This window comes from Chanodichthys erythropterus, chromosome 12 (genome assembly GCF_024489055.1).
Source record: "Chanodichthys erythropterus isolate Z2021 chromosome 12, ASM2448905v1, whole genome shotgun sequence".
NCBI lineage: Eukaryota > Metazoa > Chordata > Actinopteri > Cypriniformes > Xenocyprididae > Chanodichthys > Chanodichthys erythropterus.
Genome location: NC_090232.1, coordinates 45151107 through 45166901, shown reverse-complemented (window position 1 = coordinate 45166901; position 15795 = coordinate 45151107). Strand labels below are relative to the sequence as shown.

At 35.6% G+C, this 15795-nt stretch overlaps 2 protein-coding genes across 2 annotated transcripts; one reads left to right on the top strand and one right to left on the bottom strand.

Annotated features, from left to right (window-relative positions):
• The first annotated feature begins 993 nt into the window (after positions 1-993).
• On the top strand, positions 994-5386 carry exosc1 (exosome component 1). Its single transcript, XM_067403258.1, has 8 exons — positions 994-1045; positions 3374-3489; positions 3600-3674; positions 4386-4474; positions 4619-4652; positions 4948-4998; positions 5075-5159; positions 5246-5386. The coding sequence occupies exons 1-8, from the start codon at positions 1018-1020 to the stop codon at positions 5350-5352; spliced, it is 585 nt and encodes a 194-aa protein (XP_067259359.1). The 5' UTR covers positions 994-1017; the 3' UTR covers positions 5353-5386.
• A 4276-nt stretch (positions 5387-9662) lies between these two features.
• On the bottom strand, positions 9663-13551 carry knop1 (lysine-rich nucleolar protein 1). The gene is made up of 5 exons (XM_067403257.1): positions 13453-13551; positions 12032-13075; positions 10213-10269; positions 10080-10133; positions 9663-9968 (listed from the first exon to the last, which is right to left on the bottom strand). Exons 2-5 carry the CDS (start codon positions 12935-12937, stop codon positions 9663-9665), a joined length of 1323 nt encoding a protein of 440 aa, XP_067259358.1. The 5' UTR covers positions 12938-13075; positions 13453-13551.
• Positions 13552-15795: the final 2244 nt, after the last annotated feature.

Below are 15795 nucleotides of genomic sequence, written 5' to 3'. Positions count from 1 at the left end.
CATGCCATTCATCGGCCTTAGTTAATCTTGGGAACACAAATTAAGATATTTTTGATGAAATCCGATGGCTCAGTGAGGCCTGCATAGCCAGCAATGACATTTCCTCTCTCAAGATCCATTAATGTACTAAAAAAATCTTTAAATCAGTTCATGTGAGTACAGTGGTTCAGTATTAATATTATAAAGAGACGAGTATTTTTGTGCGGCAAAAAAACAAAATAACTTGTCAACAATATAGTGATGGGTCGATTTCAAAACACTGCTTCGGAGCTTTACGAATCGAATCAGTGATTCGGATCTCCTATTGAACGGCTAAACTGCTGAAATCACGTGACTTTGGTGCTCTGAACCACTGATTCAATTCATAAAGCTCTGAAGAAGTGTTTTAAAATCACTATATTGTTGAAAAGTCGTTATTTTGTGTTTTTTGGCGCACAAAAAGTATTCTTGTCGCTTTATAATATTAATATTGAACCACTGTACTCGCATGAACTGATTTAAATATTTTTTTTTTTAGTACATTTATGGATCTTGAGAGAGGAAATGTCATTGCTGGCTATGCAGGCCTCATGGAGCCATCGGATTTCATCAAAAATATCTTAATTTGTGTTCTGAAGATGAATGAAGGTCTTACTGGTGTAGAACGACATGAAGGTGAGTAATTAATGACATTATTGTCAATTTTGGGTGAACTAAACCTTTAAGCATAAAGTGAAGCGATATAGAGAGAATTTTAAATCACTGTTCTGGTTTGATTAAATGTTACCATTTTTGACATGGCATGTCGAATTAGGCTATTAGGAAATATAGTTTTTCCAAATATAATTTTATATTTTAAATTTTGCTTATACTTAATACTGTTTAGGTAAAGTTCAAACCTTTTCCAAATTCTCCCAGAGTACAGCCACAACAAATATGGCGGATTACTTGAGCCGTACATGTTGAAGCGGCCAATCAGAGCACGAGTTGCCCTCTTACTACTATCCAATCAAAACGCGACTGTCGCTTCTTGAAAACATGTCGCCCATGAAGCTGTGTGTTCCAGGTGGGTCGCTGTTATTAACATGCTATTTGCGCTTCCTTTTGGGTTTATCGATATAATCTTTGCATGGCTTGGCAATTTGTGCTCGGCTTATAAACTTTTATGTGGTTGGTAAAAGTTCAGAACAGTTTGAGCTCTCTAACGTAGAGCGTTCACGTGCAGTACAGACAGCGTGCGTCGCTTTAGGGCTGAATCATCCGCACGCGCAGCATTATTATGACGCTAAAAACGCAGAAATGTGTGAAAAACAGCTTATGTTGATTTAACTGTTTGCGACCACGCTGTATAGTTCATATGCAGTAAATAAGTGTAGTTCTGGAGGTGTTTGTAGGGTTTAAAGACTCGTTTGGCGAGCCCTGCCCACCGCCCGGGGCGCGAGCGCTGCTGTCATGCATACCTGAAACACACATATGTGCCTCTGCACGAACTCGCAGCTAGTGAATGACTCGGGTTGTTTTGATCACCTGGTTTGCCCTATAATGCTAATTTGCTCTGAAGTCCAAAAGATAAAGATTTAAATTCAGTTTCTATGCATCTGTGATAGAAAATTATTTAGGCTCCTCCTTCAGTTTGGAAAAAAATTACTTTCAATAAAACCAAATGGGGCAAAAGTGTAAAGTAGAAACGAGAAGCTTGCTAATGACTTCATTTTTCTGTACAAAACTATGTTTTGTGCAGTTTTGTAAACAGAAATGATTATATTCCAGTATACAAAAAGTGGTATTCCTTTCTGGTATCCTTGTGCGTTATGTGTGAAGTGACTTTATTATGATGGTGGGTGAAGTAGTACACAGATTAACAGATTTTATCACACTAGACCCATTATAAGATGTAAAATGTTAAAAGTCGGAATGAGACTGAGGTTGCGATTGTCTTTTCTTCCCTGTTGTGAAGTATATCTGAGCTCAGCGGCTTCGCGGACAAGAACAAATGTAGGGCGGGGCTTGATTTTGATCATGAGGAATTGATTGGATGGTTGTGGTTTGCTATTGGTGGATCTCATGTGAGTGACAGGTTGCCCCGCCCTCACGCCAGTAAACGCATCATCAGAGAAGAGATATGCTGCAAGAGGGATATTTTGACTGAAGAATATGAGCACATGAATTTTAAAAAATAATGATGTGATTTTTCACGTTTGTCCTTGCTAGGGTTGCAAAGGGGCAGAAACTTTCCATGGGAACATAACCTGAGGAATTTTGGAAATATTCCAATTTGGCAACTTAACTGGAATTCATGGGAATTAATTGGAAATTTTGGGAAATTTTATATATATTTATAATATTTATATAAAATATATCATATAAAAACAAATATAAACATTTTGTTGAAATAAGTTATTTTTTGCATTCAATTAATTGTAATTGAGTAAATATGTAAATTTTTAAATATTTTTACTGCAGCAATTGTGATGTTATTTATTTCAGTGTCACATGATCCTTCAGAAATCATTCTAATATGCTGATTTGATACTCTTATTTATAAATAATTATTCAAAATAAAAATATTTTCTAACGATATAACTTTAATATCACTTTTTATCAATTTCACACATCCTTGCTGAATAAAAGTATTAATTTATTTCAAAAAAGAAAGAAAAAAAAATTACTGACCCCAACATTTTGAACGGTAGTGTATGTTGTTACAAAATAAATTTTCAAAAATTTTAAATAAATGCTGTTCTTTAGCTTTTTATTCAACAAAAAATCCTGATAAAAGTATCACAGGTTATAAAATAATATTAAGCAGCACAACTGTTTCCAACATTGATAATTGAGTATCAAATCAGCATATTAGAATGATTTCTGAAGGATCATGTGACACTGAAGACTGGATTAATGATGCTGAAAATTCAGCTTTGATCACAGGAATAAATTACATTTTTATGCATATCAAAATAGAAAACCGTTATTTTAAATTTTAAAAATATTTCATAATATTACTGCTTTTTCTGTATTTTTGATCAAATGTGCATGTTATGGACTGGGGGAATGCACAGTGCACGCAGGGGGTGTGGCCTCAATAGCCCTGCAGGAAGTAGTGTGACTGTGAGGAATGTGCAGGTAAAGATTCAAGTAAAATTGCATTAAATATAATTGTTTTAACCAAAATTATGCTGCAAGATGTTTTTTCAACTACATTTAACTACCCTGTTATAGGCTAACCTGCAATTTTGTTAATTCCCATATATTTCCATTAATTCCCATGGAAAGCTTCCAGCTTTGAAAATTCTTGGAATTTTGCAACCCTAGTCCTTGCCCCATAGACCTCCATTGTAAGTGCATTACTGTTCATGATCTGAATTATCATGGTTGTTTTCTGCCGCTCACGCAGGTGAAAGGCTCTGCAGCACGGAGGACTGTATCCCCGGTACCGGCACGTATCTGCGGCACGGCTACATCTTCGCTTCACTCGCGGGATACGTGCTGAGAAAGAACGAGGGAGAGGAGGTCAGCTCAACTGTCGCACATGGATATTTCGCTTCGAACGGAACCATTTTACTCGTTTACTTAAATATCCATGCTTCTTGATAATGTAATCATGAAATTTTCCTTTATAGCTCCCAGTGATTTCAGTCGTCAGGGAGACAGAAGCACAACTTTTGCCTGACGTCGGTGCCATCGTCACCTGTAAGGTGCGTGTTCTGTACAAAACATGACAGCATTGGTGTTTAAAAAAATGAAAATGCTGTCAACATTTACTTCTCATGTTGTTCCAAACCTGTATGACTTTCTTTCTTGTGCTGAACACAAAATATATTTTGATGATAGCTGATAACTACACACTTTTGGTCCTCATTGACTTCCATTGTATGGATAAAAAAAACACAATGCAAGTCAATGGGATCTGAAACTCTTTAGTTTTTAACATTCTTCAAAATATCTTCTTTTGTGTTCAGCAGAAGAAAGAAATGCATTTAGGTTTGAAATAACTGGGTTTGGTGCTTTTATGCAAAACAATGTGGTTGAATTTTTGTGCAATATTTAATTTTTTTTTTTTTTTTTTAATTAGATTTTAGGCAAGTTTTATGTACAAATGTAGATTTATTAAAGTTGCTCCAAGTTTTGTGGCATTTTAAAATGAAATGAAAATGTTATTTATTTTAAATGAAATAATTGCATTTAATTTATAGTTTGCTGATATATAAGTTAAGTATTTCTCTTTCAATGTATTCTCTTGAATTTGGGTGTGTTTAACAATGAAAATTTCTGTTTATTTTTTTAGGTTTAATAAAGGATTAAAAAAAATACTCAAATTACGAGCGCACCATTCAGAAATTCATTTTCTGTGTCATTTACTGCATGAAGTAATTTCTGTTGGATCTGTGATTGTCGCTCTTTTGCAGGTGACGAGTATCAACCCACGGTTTGCTAAAGTCCACATCTTATATGTGGGGTCAACACCACTAAAAGACCGGTTCAGAGGCACCATCAGGTATGGACCTTTCATATGTCAATCAAGCCTTAATATTTACATTTATACCTCTATTAAGAGCTTAAAGTGTCATTCATGTAATTACCAATAAAAGAAGTAAATAAAATCCATCTGCTAAAAACTATTGGTCTTTGATTTCACCAGAAAAGAAGACGTGAGAGCGACAGAGAAAGATAAGGTGAGTTCATGAGAAATTAACTATTTCATTAAAATGTCATGCATTGAATTGCTGTTGTTCATGTTTTAAGGTAGAAACCTAGTTAAGATTGAAATGTCCTAAAATCCCCAAAGAAATGCACATTTTTATTGTTACTACTTAAGGGAAATTAGTTTTATTTCATTTAAAAAAAAGACAAATTTTCTGTTCTTGGTAAAAAATGACCATGAACTGCCAATGTGTTTTCTTTTTCAAAAAGCTTAGAAGTGTCAAAATGTCATGTATCGAGTTGCTGAAAAAGTGTACTTCTTTTCAGGTGGAGACGTACAAAAGCTTCAGGCCAGGCGACATTGTACTTGCGAAAGTGGTATCCTTTATGCTAAATGAAGAGTTCAACTCTAGTATCCTGAATGTTGCTCATGACCCTTGACCTGGGCTGTCAGATCTCTTTAGGGGATGTGCAGTCCAACTACCTGCTGACCACGGCGGAGAACGAGCTGGGCGTGGTCGTGGCCCACAGCGAGGCGGGTGAGGGAGCGTTCAAACTGTAGTGCGCTTTAATAAAGTGGCGCTTTCGCTCGTGTCACTCACGCTGTGTGAAATCTCTCCCGCAGGGGCTCAGATGGTGCCCATCAGCTGGTGTGAGATGCAGTGTCCTCGGACGCACGCCAAAGAGTTTCGCAAGGTCGCGCGGGTACAGCCGGAGTACCTGCAGGCCTGAGCCACTCCCACCTTTGACCACACCCACTGGAACACACAGCTTCAAAGACACGCCCTCCTCATGCGGAACTCTCAGTATATGTTTGGAATTCTAGGTGTTTAAATCTCCCGTCACATTCCACACTGCCTGTGAATGCGAAGTACCTGGTAAACCGTCGACAGCCGTGGCTCGTACAGTCATGAATAGCACATGATCTGATTGTAGTCGCATTACTAAGCAGTATTCATGATGCTCCGGGTGTTCTGACACACCTGTGATTTGTAATTTCACACATTCAGATGTCTTTTGGAAGCTCTGAGCGGGAATGTCGTATATAAATGAAGTTCCATTTTAAATGACGCTGAATAATGTTCAGAGTTTCTAAACTATGGGGGCGAATCTTAAAACAGAATGTTTCTGGGTCACATTTCATTGCAAAATCTAAAGAAAATAAGAAGTTATATTTTGTTTAAACCAACAGAGGCCTGTTTTTAGGGCAGTTGATATTTTGTGTTGTATTTTCTTTACAATAAAGCACGTTTAGCTTCAATTTCTCATTACTGTAATGCATCTGAAATTTTTGAATTTTTTTTTTTTCAAAAATATTCTCATTACAGCAATGAAAGTACTTTTTACATCAACATTGATTAAGGATACAAATATTACATGATGTAAACATATATGTATATATAGTAAGAGAGAGAGACATGAGAATGAAATTATGGTAATGAGAATTGGGTTGCAAAATGTGCATCAAGAAAATGTCACAATGCAAATATTTTAATGCATATAAAACAGGCAAAATATATTTTCCTTTTTAATTGTAGGTGAAATATGACTTAAGTTTTTGTGAGATTCACTCCTATAGCTTCATATCTATATTAAAGGATTAGTTCACTTTCAAATGAAAATTAGCCCAAGCTTTACTCACCCTCAATCCATCCTAGGTGTATATGACTTTCTTCTTTCTGATGCACAATCTGAGATATATTGATAAATATCTTGACATATCCGAGCTTTATAATGGCAGTGAACATCATGTCAGTTAAGCTTTTTTCGTAATTTGAATACTGTAGGTTGTAGTACAAGCTTTTTGAAATGTGAGTTTTTTTTCTGTAAAATGAAGGCGGTCTAGTGAAAGCTAGATATTTTACTTTATAACTTGTTAAATATGGATATTTTTCTTACACAAATGCATTGCTTCGCTTCAGAAGGCCTTTATTAACCCCCGGAGCCATGTGGAGTCTGTTTATGATGAATGGAGGCACTTTTTTTTGGTCCCATTCACTGCCATTATAAAGTAGGGGTTGAACGACTTCAGATTTCTTAAAGTCGACATTTATTCAAATCGAGTCGATGTCGAACAGATGAGCTGTTCGCACAGAACGTGCTTTTCCATTCCAATGCGCTACTTTTCCATTGTTTTTCTATGTAAACAAGCACTAGACAAGACACAAGCACAACGTTCATACGTGTCTGAGTCTTTTGCAGCGTCTCGCGCATGACACGGCATTCTTAAAACGCGGCACTCAAGTTCAAATCAATTCAACTTTTTAACAAAACACATCTCAAGACCATGCGTTTTTTTTTTTTGAAAGCAAAAATGCATTCTGTGTGAACGAGTCCCAAGTCTGAACCACGAGCTGAGACTCAAACTCAGGCTGCCTCGTGCACAGCTATGGCATATATGACGCTGCCCACAAATACTGCTCCTACATAACAGCTTATTTTTATTCTTTTGTCTTCGGGTCGTTATATTTCTCACCGATTTCTGCTCGTTCTAGATCAGATACAGATAAAGTAGCACAGTAAAGATTACATTTATATGAATGCATTAGTGAAGTGGTTCCCAACCACATTCACCTGGAGGCCCACCAACACTGCACCTCAAACACACCTGATTCAGATCATCAGCTCATTAGTAGCAACTCAGAAATCTAAAATGGGTGCGTCAGACAAAGGAGACAAATGCAAAATATGTAGTGTTGATGGGCCTCCAGGAATGTGGTTGGGAACCACTGCGATTGCATGTGAATAAATGTACCTGGCAGCTTCTCTTTACAAATAGTGAAGCACTGGGTTTTAGTTACTAAGAAATATATGCTATTACTTTTCAGTTTCTAAGCTATTTTATTGATAAATCACAGAACAGTGTTGACAGTACATTTCTGCGCTACTGAACGATTCTGTGAGTGCACACTGTCTGTAGCAGCGCAGTTTAAAACGGTGATTAACTTGCGTGTACAGTAGGCTGTTTAAAATGTGCGTTTATCTGATCAATACTGAGCAGACAGATGGTACGTATCTTTTGGAGTGCTCTTGGAATACGAATTTATTGGTCATTTACTGTTGGACATGGAGTGTAAATGAAGATTCTTATCCTGCTGCGCCCTCTTTCATGACCAGCGACAAGTCTACGACTTGATTAAAGCGTCATGGCAGAGCATTAAAGTCAACTAGTCGATTAGTCGGTGCAACCCCTGTTCTAAAGCTTGGATACATCAGGATATTTATTAATATAACTCCGATTGTGTTCATCAGAAAGAAGAAAGTCATATACACCTAGGATGGCTTGAGGGTGATTTTCATTTTAAAATGAACTAATCGTTTAAACAAAATTGCCTAGGATTAAAGATCAGTGTTGAGTTTGTCATCAGCCAAATCGGTCTCATTCTGATGTGAATGCTAACAGAAACCAATAACACAAACTATGAAAGTATTTCTCTGTTTGATCCAGGCCATTAAAAGTTGGATAAATGAAACTCCAAAACCAACAGCTGTTTTCCAAAGTAGAGAACTGGAACTACTGTTGTCACAGTCACATTTTTACACTCTTTCACAACAGGATTTGAAGTTTATAGAGCAATATCATTCGGCGGCACTGTTTTCTAACTCTTAAAAGCACATGAACCACACAGATAGTCACCCAGAGATGAATTTACTTTTACCTCTTGCTGCTTTTATTCAGAATATCTGGAAATGTCTTGTCTGATACCTTTTCCTTATTCTGTCCTTTTGTCTGTAACTGTTTTGAGAGGTCATGTGTTTACAAGAGAAAAATAAAGTGTTTAACAACACAAGTTCAGCTCCATTTTGCCTCAATGTTGCATCGTAGTTTGCTATAAAGACAGACAATTTCAACATAGAGCACTGAAGGATTTAGCTGCAAGTCAAATAATATACAGTAGTTTATTAATATAGTAGTCAACATTTGAAGTGGATCAAAAAAGGTTAATCAAAGTTGTCCTAAGAAGAAGGTTTTAGGACAACTTTGATGAAAGGTTTTGATCCACTTCAGATGTTAACTACTATATTCCTGTAGCTCAGTGATGCTCATGGGTTTACATCCCAGGAATGCAAGAACTGATAGAAATACACCACTGTTCAAAAGTTTGGGGTCAGTGAGATTTAAAAAAAAAAAAAAATTAACTTATATTCAGCAAGGATGCATTAAATTGATCAAAAGTGACAGTAAATACATTTATTATTTCTATATCAAATAAATGCTGTTCTTTTGAACTTTATATTCATCTAATAACCCTGAAAAAATGTATCACATTTCCACAAAAATATGCAGCAGCACAACTGTTTTCTTGAGCAGCAAATCTTCAAATCAGAATGATTTCTGAAGGATCATGTGACACTGAAGACTGGAGTAATGATGCTGAAAATTCAGCTTTGATCACAGGAATAAATTACATTTACAAATATATTCAAGCAGAAAACAATTATTTTAAATTGCAGTAATATTTCATGATATAACTGTTTTTACTGTGTATTTGATCAAATAAATGCAGACTTGGTGAACAGAAAATCCTAAAGACCCCAAACTTTAAGATCTTGACTATAAAAGTGTCTGTGAAATGACAGAAGAATTATAAACACTCCTTATAAATCCAAAAAAAAAAAAAAACCCATCAATAATGATAACTATCATATAACCACCATGACAGCTCTAATCCAGTGTCTTTATTCAGTCTTTTCTGATGTCCGTTTCTTTTAGGATCTTTTCTTGAGCAAATCCATGATGAACTCAAATCCATCTCCTGATATTTCACCCGAGTACAACACACCTCTTAGGGAAAAAAATATTTAAAAAATCAATTAAATCTATCAAATACTTTTTTTGGGGCAGTGTTCTTCTGTTCCAAAAATGCACCAGTAAAACATAAACCCATTCTGATTCATACATTAAACATACATAAACATGTATCGTATAGACAGTTTTTCCTGTTGTTTTTTTTTCTTTCTGGAGGACATACGAGCACATGGGTTAGTAACGACGTGAGGGTGAGTAAATGATGACGCAGCGTTCACTTTCAGGTAAACTCTCAATCATCGAATCGAATCGAGTTCCGTGCATTAGTATCGATCGTAAACTTCTTATTGGACGGCGCTGTGAACCCCAATCCGGCTCCTTTAATTCTGAAGTCCATATGGCGGCTCTGAGCGCGCTCAAACTGTCCCAGAAGGCCTTGCTGCAAAGTCTGTTGGCCTTCTTTCCCCAGCGCCATGTTGGCCGAGCCGGAGGATCCAGCGACCGGCTGGCTGCTCTTTTTAAAGCCGCCCATCAAGCGCAGGAACTTTTCTTGTCTGTCGGAGCTGTCGAACCGCACCGTGCCCCACTGGCCCAGATTCTACAAACACATCAATGCAATTCAGATTCAAATCCATTCACATTATCACTGAGTGCAATGCTGCTAGGACCAAAATGTACTTAATGCAAGTTTGTGGATGTGGAAACTGACCGGCTTCGGCTGCGATTCCTTATCAACGTCCCTCTGTAGGGCGAGACGGCGCTCCTGGGGAATAAAACAGTCCTTTTATCGCATTTCAACATGAGTTGTATGTGGTATATGTAAAACATAATTGATGCTTTACCTGATCTATTGAAACTTCATCCTGATTCCCAGGCTTTGCCGACAGGAACACGATAGCCTGAGAAAGAAGTGTGATGTACTTTTAACGTCAAATAAAACTACTCGGCAGACACAGAAATCTTCACACATCAAAATTAGGAAACTAGGGGCAACATACATGGCTGGGTGAATCTCACAAAACCTCTGAAGAAAATGTCCAGATCATGTGACACAGAATAAGATATTGCATATTATACTTTGTATAAAAAAAAATAACTTTGTTTATAGGACCGATTTTTTTGTAAAAGTGAATCTCACTTTCATTATTATAATATGCAAAAAAAAAAATATTGAGTTATAGCCCATTATTAAAATATTTACCATGGTAAATACCTTTAATATGTGCAAATTATAAAAAATACATTATGTTAATGTATATAAAAGGAAAATTTTACTTACTGTATTACAGACATGAGAATCACTTAAAACAATAGAAATTACATATATAATAAATATTAATTTTATAAATTGCCATAGAAAAATATAAAAGTGCAAATTAATGTTTTTCTTTTGATTTTGATCTGAATATTGACCCTAATATGAAGCAGTATTGTTATTGTTGAATTTAAAAAAAAAATAAAAAAATTATATATTATATATATATATATATATATAAAGAATATATTAAAGTAAAAACTTTAAAAAATAAAATATAACTGAAATAAGTTTAAGATGAAGTACTAAAATAAAGATAAATGTTTAAAAAAAACTTAGAAAAATGACAAAACCACTTAATGTAAACTTAAAAATGTAACTAAAAATATGAAATTAAAAGCCAATTCAAAATTACTATATTAGTATATGAATAATACTAAAATAACACTGATATGAAGCAGGATTATAGTTAATTAAAGCACACAAATCATTTTTGTTACTTGAAATATAGTACATTTTAGTTTAATTAAAATGAAATAATCTATTAAAAGAACTTAAAATATTTTATTTCAGCTACTTGCCAAGGCAACATTTATTTCATTTAGTTTTTAATTTTATTTAGTTGATCTTGATGTACTAAAATCAAATTGAGTAACTCAAATTGAAATAAATAAAAAACTACATAGATGTATTTAAATTATAGACATATTTAATGACAAAAACAAAACAAAATTACTGAAATTAACTAAAATTAAAATGAAAACAGAAAATATAAAAATTCAAAATATTAATAAATACACTGTAAAAAAAACAATAAGTAAAATTTACTTAATTGTTCTTTCGCAAGTTTTGCACGCATAGTTTTTTTAAGTAAATTTCTAAAATGGAATTAAGTAACTATACTTAACTAAGATAAGCAAAATTAACAAAGAAAATAATGGATGATTCAATGGATCGTTTTGAGTGTGAATGTGGCATTTTGAGTAGAAAATGAACTCCAAATATCACAAAATTGTGATTTACTAAACATAACCACAAAAGCAATGATAAAACAGTGTAAAAACAGCTGGAAAACAGTGAAAAATTGACCTCATTAATTATTCAAGGCCCAATCAGAAAAGTTGAGTAGTTTTACTTAAATTGATTACTAATATAGAATTTACTTTGTTTTTTTAATTCTTGCCTGAACTAACTTTTCCTGTTTTTTTTACTTCACCATAAAATCATTTTTAACAGTGTACTATATTAGTATATAAATAATTCTAAAATAACATTGATTTAATTGTAAAAAGTCAAATATCAACATTAACAGTAAACCTAACTATCATGACAGTGATGTCACATTGTCAACAGCCAATCACAAGCCTCAGTTTTGCAGCATCAGAATAAAACTCGATGAGACTCACCGCTCTACTCGCCCTCTGCTTCTTAACTTCCTCCAGCACCTTGTTTCTGTCTTCTTCCCCGCCCTTCTTTCCCGCCTCCACCTTCTCGCTGACATCATCAGCCTTTTCTTTCCGTTTTGTCTTCTTGTCCGGCGAGCTGACGCGTCCTCCGTTCGCCTGAGGATGACTCTCACCTTCATCTACAGCTTTAAAGTTCTTCTTCTGCTTCTTGCTCTTCTTCTCCGGCTTTTCATTTGAGCTGACGTCATCCGCAGAAGGTTTCTTCTTCTTCTTCACCTTTCCCTCTTTGCATTCGTCTGCTCCTTTCTTTTTTCTTTTCTTCTTCGTCTCTCCATCCTCCAATTCTGCGTTTAGCTCTTGTTCATTTTTTCTCTTTTTCTTCTTTTTCTTTTCCACCGTCTCCACTACGTGTCCTAAATCAACCTCTTCTTCTTCTTCTTCTTTGACCTCCACTTTCTTTTTCGTCTTTTTATTTTTCATACCTTCCACCTGATCTGTACATCCTTTTATCTTGGCTTTCTTCTTCTTGGACACTAAACACTTTCCATCCTCACTGATGATCTCCAGCAGCGGTTCTGGCTCTTCCTTCATCTTCCTCTTTTTCTTCTTTATTGTCTTTTCAGGAGCATCACCGATGTTGGTTTCTGAGAGTTCAGCTTTGACGGTAGTCTGGACGGACGCGTCGTAACACACCGTCACGGGGATTGCTTCCACCTCCTCCTTTACTTTCTTTTTCTTCTTCTTCTTCTTCTCCTCCTCATCTCTAGTGTTTACTTCTAACGCTTCTTTTTTCACACCAGTCTGGACGGACACGTCATGACACTGCACCACATTTGTGTTTCCTGCATCTTCCTCCACCTTTATTTTCTTCTTCTTCTTCTCTTTAGTTGCACCATCAACTGCCATGTTCTCCTGAATTAGGTAAAACTGTCAACTTTTGTCAGCTAACTTCTCATAAACTTTTGTTCATGCTTTTTGCATCCTTGAGTTGCTTTTCATTGGTTCTGTTTGTTGATTTTTATCTGATTCTGGATCAGCCTTCACCTGCAAACGCAGGAAAACAACATTAGATGAAAAACATTCATTTTTATAAGTCACATTCAAATGTGCATTCATAAGTTATAAGAAACAAACATTTGATATGAATAGCTCTAGGCTGATTGTGTCGAGAAGTAAAAACCTAAAAAATGACATTAGATTGATGTGTGTGTGTGCAATTACATCTGGTTTAATTATTTTAATATCTTTTAATTTGTAAAATGCACATAACAACATTGTTCAAACAACATGTATGGTTAAAACGCACTTAAATGACATGCATTAAGTTTGTGCAGCGCGCGCGCTTCACTGAAAGCAGTTAATCTTATTACTCGTTTGACGCACTGTTTTATTTGAGTTGTATGTATGTTTTTATTACTTACACATTCGCCACACGTGGGAAAGCTTTCCTTTCGACTCTTAATCCGGAAGAAATCGCTCGTCTACTTCCTTGGTAACAGTGGTCGCCTAGAAGGCAGCTGGATTTCCAGCCTCCATTTTAAACAACAGAAGAAGAACGCGCCCGATAGCGCCGCCACGACGCGGTTTGAAAACAGTGACAAGACAAGAGGCGCTTTGTAGGAATGTTTCATTATAATTTATTTCAAATATAGAAACATCAAATATATAGGGAAAATACATCACGAGCAAAATAAAGAGCGACTTCAGCCTTTTCCAATGACCCTGTTGAAAGTGTCTCAATCTGAGAGACTGCAGCACCGTCACAAAGAACACAGTATTGCCTTACAAGATCAAACACGGCGTATAATGTATAGATGTTTAGCATCAACTGCATCATGAAGACTGACAATCAAGCGTGCAAAGTTTGGAAAAAAACACCAAACGCTGATGTGATATCAAAACAAACAAATAGATCGAATTTCAAAAAGGTTTAAAAAGAAGATAACAATTGAACAATTTATACAAAACGGTTTAAATAAATTAAATACATTTGAATAAGTTATAGATTTTGATTATTTAAAGTGGAATGCAGGCAGAAAATTTGCTAAGGCTAGAAGTTAATGACATTATCAGTTTTTCATTCTCTCACACAATCCTTCTGTAAAGTCAACATGAAATCAAAAGCCTGTTTACTTCCTTATTACACCGTGTCCTAACCAGACACGACATGATGCCACAAGTTAGTGATAAAAGATACTTTTCCGTGTTAATCAGAGTTTTTGTCACAGCCACAGCGGCGACACGCAAATTTTCTATTTTGGAAATATTTTCTATTTCTCTGACGTCCGGCTGGAACAGCAACACAAAGTATGGAATGATAATATCAAATGCTGTTTATGTGCTTTATTTAATGTTTAAAGTGTCTAATGTGAGTTTGAATATCATTCTGTGTTCCTGGCTTTTTAGCTGTAATGAAAACAACATTGGCTAATTCACCTCAGATCTTGAAAGTAAATAAATGGGCACAAGAACGTTCAAACTGTCAACTCAATGCGGACAAACAAGTGTATTCTATGACAAAGATTGCTTCAGTCACTCCATGCTTTAAATAATGTTTAAATTGTGTAATATTTATGAATTTTACCAAAGACTATAGACCATATGTAGCTCCGCCCCTTTTCAGCGCTGCGCTCGTTGTCTTTTGACTTCCGGTTTGTGATTCAATGGATCGTTTTGAGTGTGAATGTGGCATTTTGAGTAGAAAATGAACTCCAAATATCACAAAATTGTGATTTACTAAACATAACCACAAAAGCAATGATAAAACAGTGTAAAAACAGCTGGAAAACAGTGAAAAATTGACCTCATTAATTATTCAAGGCCCAATCAGAAAAGTTGAGTAGTTTTACTTAAATTGATTACTAATATAGAATTTACTTTGTTTTTTTAATTCTTGCCTGAACTAACTTTTCCTGTTTTTTTTACTTCACCATAAAATCATTTTTAACAGTGTACTATATTAGTATATAAATAATTCTAAAATAACATTGATTTAATTGTAAAAAGTCAAATATCAACATTAACAGTAAACCTAACTATCATGACAGTGATGTCACATTGTCAACAGCCAATCACAAGCCTCAGTTTTGCAGCATCAGAATAAAACTCGATGAGACTCACCGCTCTACTCGCCCTCTGCTTCTTAACTATAAGACTATAGACCATATGTAGCTCCGCCCCTTTTCAGCGCTGCGCTCGTTGTCTTTTGACTTCCGGTTTGTATTTCCACAGCAATCTTACGTGTTTATGAATGAACTGCTCATTTTAAAATCTTCCCGGTCTACTGACATTTGTTAAGACATCTGCTTTAAACATAACAACACTCATGATAACTTTAATAACACAGGGCTGCCGCAAAAACGGAAGTTCAAAGATGATTTTATAAAGATGGCGGCGCACTTGTTTCTCTGGCGCATAAGGTCTATAGAATAACACAAGACACATGTTACTCGTATTATTATGAATGGGAGAGAGTGCAACGCGCAATATGGCGGAATAATTTCCGCCTTCTGAATAAGAGCCAATCGCCGATTGGTAAAGTCATCGCGTCACTGCAGCGGCCGTTAGAAGCTCCGGTTCCTATAGAAACAGTCAGACACGCGCCTCCGAAATGAGGCACAAGAGACTAAATGTCTCTTGTCTAAATGGCATTTAGGATTGCGCATGCGCATTAGGTTGATCCAGCCTGAAAAATAAATTTTTTTGTCATGATTCGAGCATTTAGAAACAAAATTTATGAGACAGTTGTTGTCAGATTTCATCGG